The sequence below is a fragment of the Phascolarctos cinereus genome, unplaced genomic scaffold (assembly GCF_003287225.1).
Source record: "Phascolarctos cinereus isolate Bilbo 61053 unplaced genomic scaffold, phaCin_HiC Scaffold_4;HRSCAF=312, whole genome shotgun sequence".
NCBI classification, from domain to species: Eukaryota; Metazoa; Chordata; class Mammalia; order Diprotodontia; family Phascolarctidae; genus Phascolarctos; species Phascolarctos cinereus.
In genome coordinates this window covers 229,108,750-229,121,750 of record NW_027555847.1, presented here as the reverse complement: position 1 = coordinate 229,121,750, position 13,001 = coordinate 229,108,750, and the positions used below count along the sequence as shown (strand labels likewise).

The 13,001-nt window shown below is 42.4% G+C and overlaps 1 protein-coding gene across 1 annotated transcript; it reads right to left on the bottom strand.

Moving 5' to 3' along the window:
• Positions 1-287: 287 nt before the first annotated feature.
• FUS (FUS RNA binding protein) lies at positions 288-10,700 on the bottom strand. Its single transcript, XM_021008420.2, is given in 17 exon segments — positions 288-490; positions 814-961; positions 1,071-1,085; positions 1,088-1,170; positions 1,472-1,595; positions 1,962-2,063; positions 2,351-2,480; positions 2,609-2,712; positions 3,194-3,226; positions 4,683-4,717; positions 6,438-6,675; positions 6,948-7,092; positions 7,095-7,131; positions 7,258-7,402; positions 8,194-8,348; positions 8,435-8,459; positions 10,593-10,700. Coding segments are annotated over 17 exon segments (1,572 nt in total). The 5' UTR covers positions 10,606-10,700; the 3' UTR covers positions 288-450.
• Between the last annotated feature and the right edge of the window lie 2,301 nt (positions 10,701-13,001).

Below are 13,001 nucleotides of genomic sequence, written 5' to 3'. Positions count from 1 at the left end.
GATATGCACACAAAACCCTTTAATTTAGAACCTCATAAAAAACCTTTAGAGGTCTCAAACTGGAGATAAAAAGATGACAGGGTCTAAGCAAATGCTTCTGAGATAAGGAATTACAGTTGTTACTAATCAAATCCCTATTTTTCTTTTAAAGGTCAGTCTAGAACCTATGGTCAAGTATCTATGATTTTCTACCTCAGATATACCAACTCAGGTGGGTAGCTAAGAGATAGGGAAGAAATGGATAGGGAGTTGTCCCTACTCCTCTCTTCCAGGAGAGGAACAATGACTTGATAACTAAAACAATGGCATTTAATGGGAGCTGGGGGGCATGGTTACAATTACAAAGTCCGACACAAAACAAGGAGAGGGAACTGGGTGGGAAGGTTACAAAATAAAGGGATCAACAGTAGGATCTGGAAGGAAAGATGGTCCAGAGATGCCTGAGCCAGGCTAATACGGCCTCTCCCGTCTGTCTTGTCTGTGTTCGCCCCTGCAAGAATCAGAATCAAAAATGACCATCACTAAAAGGGCAGGGGTCATTATCGCCTTCATTCCCATGTTTCCCACAGTACTAACAGGACTATGTGCTTACTGTTGAGTGAAGCTTCCCTCCACCCACCTTTATCCTCCCCACTCCAGGATATGGATCCATATGGGATATGAGGAATGGGATTTGTCTGGCTTGCCTTATCTGTGAACAATTCTTTAGCCTTGTCTTACATTAAGGACACCACTGATGTCTACTATTTCTTTCAATCACACTCCAATAATCAGAACTCCCTTTACAACTCAACAAGTAGTTAAGCCACTCACCTTGAGTCCATCTTGCCAGGTCCAAAGCCACCTCTGTCCCCTCCACCCCGGCCCCCTCGGAATCCCCCACGGTCCCCGCCTCTGCCTCGGTACCCTCCACGGTCATAGCCACCTCTGCCACCTCTCCGATCATCTCCAAAATTACCCCCTGGAAATAAAAAGTGAATGAGGGGGTGGGTTTAGAATATTCCTCCATTCTCCCATCTTTCCCCTTCCTCCAAACTAATTCATCTTCTTTTCCCTACTACAACGCTTACCCATGTGAGAGCCCCAGGGCCACCTCCAGGTCCATCAGGTTTAGGTGCCTTACACTGGTTACACTCATTCCTCCAAGAAAAGTTCATATTCTCACATATGCTAAGGACAAAAGTGACAGACTGTATCATGGGTTGAACCAGTATAAGGGAGTTTGAGAATATGGTGGTTAAAATTTAATGAATGAAAAACCATTTCACTATCATGTGCCAATACTTGTGCTAAATGACGAGGACACAAATTTTAAAAGAGAAGTGGATTCAGAGTTCCCTCCAGCAAGACAGTGAAAAGAACAACAAAGGTAAAATAAAAGACTATTTTTAAAAACTAGAATAGGAATGAGACTCTTAGCCATTATTCAGAGTGAGAGAGAATCCTTAAATAAGAATTGAGCTTTACTCACGGATTAGGACACTTCCAATCTCCAGCTCTCTGCTGCCCTCCACCACCACCCCCTCCACTAGGGAATCCTCCTCGGCTGCCACCACCACTGCCACCACCTCCAAAGCCTCCACGGCCCATGGGTCCTACAAATAATTTAGGAGAGGACAGTGAGTTTTGCACTGTTCCAATTTATGAACAACTTATACCACCAATGATCTATTATTTTTTAAGAGCTTCCCCATTTTAATTCTTGTTTGTAGCATTTATGAAAAATAATCCTTGTCCCCTTCCCCTTGTTAGCACTTAAGCATAAGCACAGTGCCTGGCACATAGAACATTTGACTTTATACTATGTGTTGCACCCACACCCATCAAGAATCAACCAAAAAAAAAAATGAATCTCTCTACCAAGAGACAAGAGCCACTTTAGAATCAAAACTGCCTTGACCCATGTTCCATGCCAAACCTCCCATATGAACTATCCACCCTGTATTAAGTATCAGCTTCACCTCCACGCCCACGGCCACCACGGCCATTGCCACCTCCTCGGTTAAAGTCTGCTCTTCTAGTAGCAAAGGAGACTTTAATGGGGTTTCCAGAAAATTCTTTGCCTAAGGGAAGAGAAAAAGGAAAATTTAAGAATCTCAAGTATAGGTCACATTTTCAAGACACTCATTAAAGTAAGGATTTCTATGTACCCAGAAGTGAAACTATAGGGGAGATAAAAGTCATGATTTTTACCCTCGAAGATAATAGTCAAGCCAAGAAGACAATAAAATAGGAAAAGCACCTATAGTCTACTGGATTTGATAATAATGAACTTTTTAACAATTAAACATAATATTTAGATAGGATATATGAGTCAATCTTTTTCTTATTATATCCTTTTCCCACTTACCATCAAACCAATCAATGGCTGCCTTGGCAGAGGGCGGATCATCAAATGATACTGTAGCCTCTCCTTTCAGCTTTCCTGTCTCTCTGTCTGTATACAAGTTGATCATAGGCTGCCCTGTCTTCTTATTAGTCTAAGACAGTAAACAGAGAAGTTAAAATTCTCCCAGGATCCACAAACTGATGATGCTTTACCTTCCCCAAAACTCAGCTTTCTCCCTCATACCCAGGTGTCTTCCTCCATTGTGCTCCCTTCTACTACCTTAATAATGCCAATTTGCTTGAAGTAATCTGCCACAGACTCAATCGTAACATTCTCCCCCAAGCCTTGGACGAAGATGGTATTATTATCAGAATTATCCTGTTCTGCTAGGGAAATACACAAAAAGAATTGCAGGAAAGAAATAGGAGACAAAAGGAAAGAAACAAAGAAAAATTAAACATTTAATATTCAATTTAATCCAACATGTATAAGAGGTTCCTACCCTCAGGCAACTTGTGATATATTCAAGTACACAAGGAAAAGGCTTAACTTAAAATAAACTGATTTCATTTAAAGTAGTTTAAAATTAACTCTGCTAGAACCATCTTGCTCTAATATCCAAATACTATAAACTCTTCCTCCTCTACTCAAACTCTACTTCTTATCCTATGATGGAGCTACCAACAGTTTCCTTCACTGGCCCTTTTACCCTCCCAAACTCATGTCCTTGGGCTTAACCCCACCATTCTAGTTACCAACTTTGTTCCTAGAAATACTTTCCAATATGGAAAACCCAAACCACTGAAGACCTCTGCTCTATTTTGTTAACCTCCACCCCCTCTCCTCTTGTGGATTGTGGCTCACCAGAGTCATGGCGTGATCCTTGGTCCCTGGGCCCTTGAATGACATGGAAAAAAAAAGGAAAACAAGATACCCATTAGTCAGGAGAGAGGAGCGGAAATATAGTCAGACAAAAACACCAAATCCAAACACACTCTTGCAAACTGTAACCAGGTTATGTGCTCACAGCCTCACCCCAAACCCTGTCCTGGGTTTGGTGCCCAGAGGAGAAAACCCTGAGCAGGGCTGGGGAGGAGACAAGCCCCTCCCTGTCTTTTAAGATCTGTAACCTGAGCCACACAGGGGTAACTCCACACTCTAGAAAACAATGCCCCCCAGCACAGGCTGGGAAATCTCAGCACAGGCTGGTTGGGGGGAGGAGGGGAGGGAACCCCACTGTATTTACCAGACCAAATACTATAATAAGCTTAGCCCCATTCTCTCAACCCAGAGAGATGAGGGCATTCACCACCGGCGCACGATGCGCATCCAACTTCTCCAAAACTTTTAAACCAAGATTATTTGCCCTCTTGAAACCATTTTCTATTGCTTCAGCTTTCAGAAACCATTTTCTTAAACCATGTAAGTTTTCCCAAGCCACATACATTCATATAATATCTGTGTGTATTTTTAAAATAGCATGTCCCAAGGAACAGACCAGAAAAATCTTGGATTTCCATGTTTACAGCCTCTTATTTCTTTCCAGAGACCATTGTGACCAGTATTTATCTGAATTCACCATGTACAAAAAAATCATATACACACACTGAATGCACACCTAATTCATAAACACATGAGCCTTTGGTTTTAAATGTTGAATGACAGTTCAAGAAACCATGTGTCAACCAGACCAGAAAGTTTCCAGCTTAATGGGAGACTTTTAAAATTTCCACTTTTTCCATGAAGTCACATTATTGTTTCTTTTTAAAGACCTGGTTATTTCCCATGAACCACACATACACTGTTTTCCTGAAGTAGTCCACACCTTCCTTCCCAAACTAGCTGCTAGTCCCATCTGGGGAAAGCTAGAGTACATCTTACAATTGGGTAATACCATACAGTACCTACTAAAATATACACAGCTATGTTCCACCCAGGCCAGGCAGTGTTTCATAGCCCTCCCCAAGAAGTTAACACATTTAGGTTGTTATTCTCCTAACCTCAGAAACACAGGTCAAAAGATCCTAAAGCCAGTTTGGCACCATGTTATCACATTCTCTCCAGAGGATCTCATAAGTTGTCCCTAAATGGGTGTTCTTATAACCCACCCTCCTTCCATGTCTAGTAGACATCAGCCAGTCAGACCAATTTGGTACCAGGCAACTGTTTCACCCTCTCCAGAGGTTATAACACAATCTGGCAGTAGGTGGCACTCTATATCCCAACCCTGCTGGAGGTGATTCTGGACACTTCAAACCTTTTGACACTTAAATAAACACGAAGACATCTGCAAATGAACAATCAGACAAAGCATTGCCGGGGGTTGGGAATTTTGGAAACTCTGTTCACTTACCACCAAATTTATTGAAGCCACCACGGTCACTTCCGCTGGAGAAGACAAGTTAGAAGAAAGGACATGAAGCTTCCAACGGCTACAACAGGGTGTTTGGACTTTTTTTGGTTTTTGTTTTTTGTACACTCTCCCCAACGTGGATATTTGTTTTGGGAGAAGAAACAAGTGGCTACTAAGATACATTTCTTCCTGACCACCCCTCAATCTGACCTTTGAGCATATCACACACTTGTGTGCAGTTTCTCAGACACAGTTTAAGGTTTTGGTTTTTTTTTTAATGTTTTATATATAAATATATATATATATATATATATCATCTCCATTTCCTCTGGAAAAAAATGACCCGTTTCCTTTGTCGTTCTTCTGATGTGGCAGTTGTTTTTTTTTTCCTCTTGTAGTAAGTGGTTTCAACAAACCGAGAAGTTGGTTTAAAAACCCTGTCCCCAATTTACCCAGAAGACACTTCACACCGGGCTGGGGTAGCCCTGAACACAAGTGATTTTTGTGGTTTTGCTTTGAAAGCAGCAAGCAAACCCAACCCCCATCCATGAAGTCAAAACCAAAGGCGATTTCCCCTTAAAGCGAGACAAACTCTTAGCTAAGCCCTGTCCTAACTACTGAGCTGTTTTTGGTCTTTGCCCCCCAGGGGTCACCCCTTCTACACTGTGAGAAGAGCGGAGTATTTGCAATGTCACCTTTCATACCTGTGGCACATAAAATGCAGAGCAAGTTAACAGTCACATTAACAGTTGCTTTTTTTTTAAAGTTTTGCATCAAACACACAGATTTCCTGATTTTTTTGGACGGGTTTTTTTTTTAATTGCCCCCACCCACCCACGAAAAATACTTACCTGGTATATATAAGTATAACTCATAAAAAGTTTTGGGTTTTTTTTGTTTTTGTTTGTTTTTAAAGACAAAAACACACTGACAATCCTTTCCCCATTTCAAAGGATAGACATTGAGACAGTGGGGTCACTCGGACCATGTTATCACCAGGTTTGACAGATGTTTTTTAATGTCAAGTCTGAGGTTTTGCTTTAAAGAAACTATGTGGGAAAGGGCAGAAAGGAAATCCAGCCTGACACACTGATCATATTCAAGAAAAGAAAGCAGCCAAGGGAGAAGGGGCAAAGTGGTGAATAGGACGGGAGACCACTGTGTCAAGAGCATTTGCTCTAAGGCCTGGCAACTCAGTGAACAAAGCTAATTCCAGTTACAAGGTCATACACATAGTGATCAGGAAGGGATCAGTCAGTTGTGGGGACAGCTAAATTCTTATCAACCAACTCTCAGAAAAGAAAGGCCATATGGGATGATGGGGTATAACAGAGTCCCCACCCGCCTCATTTCCTGGCAGAGGAAGAAAATACCATCCCTCTCTAAAGTTTCTGCCAAGGGCTGGGCAAGTCCTTTACAATGAGAGCATACACAGTAACTAAAATCCAGACCATTTAAACCCATTTTCCCCCCTGGAGATTAAACTGTAAGTTTCTTCTTGCCCTTTGTTCAGTAGGGTTATGGGAAGATAAGAAAGGCATAAGTGCCCACTCCTAAGTCCCCTACAAAAATCAAACTAGCACAGTAGGGTAGATGAGAAGACAATTACTCCCCCCAAAACCAAACAACCCCCCCAAATCCCTGAAAACTAACCCATGCATCCCTGGGGACTAGGTTTGAGAAAAGGGAGATAGATCCATGCAACCCTTACCACCCATTTAGAGATAGTCCCTAAGCTCCCCACAAGACACCTACCCCATGCCACCTCTGCCTCCACGGCCACCTCCACGACCTCTGGGCTCATAGCCACCGCTGCTACGGTTATAGCCGCCGCCACCACCACTGCTGCTGCTGCTGCCTCCGCCACCCCGTCCTCTTCCCCCTCGGTCCTGCTGGCTACCCCCATAGCTGCTGCTACCACTTCCACTTTGATCCTGGTTGCCATAGCCACCACTTCCACCACTCATAGATGACTGATCTTGGCCATAGCTACCTGTTATGGAATAAAAAGATATCCAGATTCTAGGCATAGGAGAAGATTCAAAAGCCTTAGGTTAAAGACAAACTTAGGAAAAAAAATACAAAAAATAAATTTAAAGAAAACGTGAACTTAGCTTAATGAACTGACAAAAACTAGAAGACTACTCTCTAAGTAAGTTTTAGAACCAATAACAGAACTATGAGGTAGATAATACAGATCCTTAGAAAAGGGTGTTGGCAAGGACTACAGGCAAGAGAGATTAAGATAAAGAGAGAGGGTCTTACCTCCACCACCTCCACCACTCCCACTGCTGCTGTTATACTGGTTCTGCTGGCCATATCCCTGAGGGGGATTGTAGCTTTGTTGCTGTCCATAGGAGCTTTGCTGTCCACCATAGCCAGACTGCTGACCATAGCCCCCACTCTGGGGGGCTGCCCGTAGCTACTGCTCTGGGAGCTGCTACCATAGCTAAGGAAGAGAAGAGAAAATAAATTAAACCTTAGATCACCTCTTCCTTATCTCCATTTTTCTATCTTCTACCTCTATTATCTTTAATAATGTATCCTCCATCTTTTCTACTTTCTCCAAACTCACCTCCCTGAAGTGCTGCTAGGGGCTGGCTGCTGGCTATAGCCAGGATAGGATGATTGCTGACCATAAGAAGGTTGGGAACTCTGGCCGCTGCCATAGCCACTGGTTGAACCATATCCTTGGGGAGCTGACTGAGTACCATAGCCTGCTGAAAGAAAGAAAAAAAAAAAGGATCAAAAAATTCAAGGATCAAAAGCTATGCTGAGCCTAAGAAAAAAATAAGTGGGTCAAGTAAAACATAAGAAATGTTTACTAAAGGTTTCCTCTAAAATTTTTTGGCAGCCAAGATTTTATAATCCCCTTTCAACATAAATGATTACTCCAAAGCTATAATATAGCCATACTCATATTCTGCCTTTACATAAATAACCCTAGTCCTTATTTTTTACCATTCCCTTCAGTTCCTTCTTATTTCAATATAGTTCCTGCTCCTCACCCACTAGAAGCATCTCCTACCAAAATGTCAGTTATTTTGTATCTCATTTAAGTACTGCCTAAGTTAAAAGTTCCGTGAAAATGGAACCACTTCCTCTCGAGCAGTATCAAAGCAAAATTAAAGGAAGTTAATCACTACCCACTTGGGTAGATGGGGACCTAAAAAAATCTCTTATTTATGTTTTCAATTTTTTTTTTTAATAATGGGGAAGAGACAGAGGTATAAAAAAAACCAAAGGGTAGTACATTTGAAAAGTAAAGGGGAAGTCCTGGCATTAAATTTTGGGGCTGAAGGAGGGATTGAGATAAAATTTTTAAAAACTTTATAACATGACTATAAAAAAAACACTTTATATGACTTTATTAAAAAAAGAAAATAGGCAACAAAAAGACTGCGATTTCAGAAGTGTTAATTGTTAAATTGAATTCCTTTGAAATCTAAAACCTTAATTCTAAATCTAGTTTTCAGAAAGGTGGCCTGAATAAGATGATAAAAATACTTACTGCTCTGAGTTTGTCCATAGGAGGAGCCATAGCTGCTCTGACCATAGCCTGAGGTATCAGCTGATTGGCCATAACTACTGTAGCTCTGTTGACCATAGGGCTGACTGCTCTGTTGGGAATAGCCTTGTCCAGGCTGGGTAGGGTAAGCCCCATAGCTAGAAAAAGAACGTGATTATCAAAAAAATGAAAATTGGACACGCATATCCTGCTACCAGTGTATTCCCCTTGATGTCATACTCACCTTTGTGTGGCTTGCTGAGTGTACTCTGTAAGGGGGAAAAAAGGCAAATTATTACTATACATATCCACCCCACACAGAAATTTATGTACTTCAAAAAGTTTAATCTCAAAAAAGGAAAATTTAAAAGGGGGGGGGAAGAGGAAGCAGTGTCACAAAAGACTAAAGCTAAATCTTCTAGTTCACAGAAATGAGGATTTTTTTTGGGGGGGGTCATTTCATTGTAAGACTAGAAAAAGAAAAAAACAACAAAATCTGAGGGATAAATGATAAACACAGCCCAAGGAAGTTAACGAGAAACACCATATACACCAATGTCTATAAATTCACATACATACATAAAAACATCCCAAAGTTTGTGTGTATGAAAATACATAAAAATGGACCACAAACATAAGGAATTTAGAGAAGAGGATTCATATGAATTGATGCAGAATGAGGTTATCAGATAAGGAAACAATACCAAGTTATGCTTCCCAACATAGATTAGTATGTAGCAGATTTTCTTTGTAGGTTTATGTGGATATGGATATCCTTGGTGGGATAATTACTATGGGGGGGGAGGCAAGCTGGGTTCCTTGACTGATTTTGCCAACTTGCCTTTTGCCCAGTTTTTATACATTGTTACATGGAATGATTTGGGATAGAGAAATACAGCAGGATGGATTTGGAAATGAAAGCGACGTGAAAACAAAAGTCAATGAAAAATTTCTTAAGATGAATTTCCAATGTTTCTTGACTAAAACCAAAAGTAAAATAGGAAACATTACCAAAACACAAAGAAAAAGGAAAACAGCTTTTTAGGCTTCTTTCCTCCAGAACTGGGCAGGAAATGGAGCCGAGAAATATTCTATTAGTCTCATTATACTGAACTCCTCAGATAAACATTCTCCCTGCAATCTCACCTTTTAAGTTCAAGGGATTGAGGTGCTTTTAGAAAATGATATTAAAACCAGACAACCAAAGGAGTAGATAGATGTCTTCCTCCACTCTCAGTAAGTAATGCTGGCAACTCGGGCTTTCTTCTAAAAGTAGAAATCGAGCAGCCTTTGTTTTTTGGTTTTTTGATCCTGGTTCTGCCACTTTCTCAGATCTTGGGGTAGGTAATTTTATTTGCCTGAATGTCTTAATCATTTGTAAAACGATTATCTGCCCTACTTTCCACAGGGCTGCAGTGAGGCTCAAATTACAACGTCCAGGGAAGCTAAAGGCCCATACACTTCTGAAGCAGCATTATCACCCTGGTTACCAAGGACAGCTGAAGCAGAGAACAAGAATTCCGTTCTTTCAGAACAAAAAAGAACTCTTTTATTAAGGAGATAAAACTAATCACAACCCTTCCTTCATAGTGCTAAAAAAGAGAGAATACTGTGCGAGAACCTCAGGAAAGGAGTTCGAGCGGAAAAAAAGGTTGGTGGGAAGCCCAACGCAACAAGTTCTTTCCTGGGGCCGTTAGTTAACGGGATACGAAGGCGGTGTGCTTTGCAAACCTCTCCCCCGCCGACTGCGTGGCTACATACCCTTGGGAGTAAAACCTCGGCCATAAGGTGGGGAAAGAATGAGAAAAAACGGACGAGAGGGCAGGGAGAAGTCTGGCGCGAGGGTCCCATAGAAAAGTCAAGAAGAACCTGGGATGCTGAGAAGCTGCCGGGAGGGAGGGACGCGCGCACCCCGAGAAGGCCTCTGCTCCCGGGCAGGGCGTGGATCCAACGCGCGTGCGCACCAAAGCAGCCCGGATGCGGCACTGCGACAAAGCGGGAAGGAGCGACAAGCTAATAGCGGGAGAAGGCCACGAACGCTATTTCCCTCTGCTACCTTATGTTCCCAACACCTCGGCCGGCAAGGACTTCGCTCCCAAAAAACGTGAGACCACAACAAAAAAAAAACCTCTTCTGCCAGTCAGCTCTGCACACTAAAGCGCCAGGACCACGGGACAAAATGGCGGCAGCGGCCTCCCTTCTCCCCGCCTATCGCCCTCCGCTTACTTCCCGCCTAGACCGCGCGAGGACAGGACCCTTCCCCTCAGACACAGCCACCACCCACCCAACCATACTACCTTCTCCCCCGACTCCAGGGCCCAAAAAAAGGGCTCCAGGCCGCTCCGAATGCTAACCCGACCTTCGCGCGAGGCGATCAGCTCACCTCCCCCACGAGCTCTTACCGTTGGAGGCCATGTCCGCGCACGCGCACACCGGCTGCCGAGCAACAGAAAATAGAAGGCAGCCGTCCACCGACGCCTCGAGGACTGAGAAGCTCCACCCCCTGCGCTGAAACTTATGTACTCCTCCCCTCCTCCTACGCACTGCAGCGGGCTGTACCAAGTCTAGAACCTAGGGGCGGGCAGTGATGTAACGGGACGAACGCAAACTTCCGGAATTTTGCGAGAACATCTACACAAAGAGATGAAGAATATAGACTATAGGAAATTTTTTGTTTTCACATTTTGTCTATACTGGGCATAAAGAGGTAATATTGTTTCATTCTAATTAGAAAACCTATAGGCTCCCCCTATGGATAGAAAAGTGGTACGCTCAGAAGCAAAGGCAGGCAAAGAAAGGAAGGGGAGGTGAAGGGGGAGGGGTGACGGCCGTTCGAGAACGAACCATTGGTGGGGATTGAGGGGGAGGAAGGCAGGCCCAGTTCCGGAGCTGGGCGGGCAGGGGAGGAGGAGGTGGCCAATCACTCCCCCACCCCCCACCCCCATCATGGGGCGGGAGGGGAGAAACCGCAGAGCTTATGCTTGAGGAGAGGGCTGCTGGTTACAATGGACACAGGGAGCTGCGCATCGCGGACCTGTCGGGCCTGGCCTGCCTCTGGCTTCTAATCACACACACACACACACACACACTTCCCCCCGTAATACAGCCTTCTAACCCCTACATACAGCTACCCCCACTACGCTACCTCACCACACCACTGACATTTCCTCACTCACCCCCTTGGGGAGTCCTGGAGCCAGCTCCAACTAGCTCCAGTTGTTCAATTTTCAGTGTGAGCATTTAGACCTCAGCATTTGGCAAACGCTACAAACGGGCTTGATTTATTGTTTTGTTCATTGTTTAGACTTAAGAAAATAATGGGAAAAAATGTTAATGCAGATTAATTTAGAGAGCCCGTTGTTAGCTTTTACCAGCAGACAACTCCGCCCCCCCCACAATACCCTGGAACTCCAACACATAATTTTCCCCCATACACACCTGTGAGTGGAAGGCAAATTTTCTTTGAGTATAATGAGCTAGTTGAGATATTTTTTGTTTTCTGTATCTATCCATAGGTGCCTTTTCATCCTTTTGTGTCTTAAGGATTTTCTATGGTGGAAGAAATAAATGGTGGTCCTTTAATCTCTGGAGATTGATTACCTTTTCTAGAAGAAAGCTTGCTATCTATGTTTGAGGAAAATCCTAAATATGAACCTTACCTAAGCCTTGTTTTAGAGATTTTCCTTGAGATTTACTCTGAAGTGGAGGCAGAACTAATCTCCCATAAGTCATGCTCTCTAAAATGAATCTGAGTTCGTGTTACCTGTCTTGTGGGAGAGGGCTGTGAGCCATGGGTTGTACATTAATTTTAAGGAACTGATTTTTTTTTCTTTTAGTCATTGCAAGGTATTTTTCTCTAGGGAGGAGAAAGTGAAAGAATATATTTGGGGGGGGGAATTATGGTGCAAAACAAAAGATTTTTTAAATCTATCATTTGCAGACCCCTGCACTAGATAATCTCTGAGGCCTCTTCAGCTCCAACATCACAAGACCCAAGGACTGATTCTATGAATTATATGCTTGCCTAACTTGCTTCTTCACTTTGCTTGAATGCATAACACCCACAGAGAGGGTAACCTGTAAGTGGAGACAGGAAATAAAAGTCTACTTCACAGAATAGTATGAGAAACTGTTAAACACTTTGCCAAAATCTGGTAGGTAGGCCAGCCTTCACAAATCAAAGATAGCCTTAATTTTATTCACAATAGACACAGTCCTCAAAAAAAAATCAATGGAAATAAGAGGAACATAAGTTAAAATAACTGCAAGATTTCATATCATAGTTGTCAGATTAGCAAAGATGATAAAAAAGAAAAATAGTAAATGGTGAAGGGGCTATGAAAAGGTAAACATGATATTGTACTATGTATCCATGAATTGGTCCAATTACTTAGCAAAACAATTTGGGATTACACCCCAAAAGGCACTAAACAATATATACCCTTTCACACAGTAATACTACTACTGGAATATACCCCCAAGGAGATAAAAACTAGAGGGAAAGGTCCCGTTATTTATATGACAGAGAAAGGGAGAATGTTTTATTAGAGTACTTGCCAAAAACAAAGTGAGTGCCTACCAATTCTGAAAGTGGCCAAATAAACTGTGGTATTTAGATGTAATGAAATTATTGTACCATCAAAAATGATGAATATGAACAATTCAAAAATATTTGAGAATATTTGTTTGAACTTGTGCAGAGAAAAGTAGGAATTCTGCAAAGTAGAATCAGGAGAACAATTTATACAATGACCAAAATAACATAAAGTAAAACTTAAAACGCTTAAAGACTTCAGAACTCCCTCATCAAC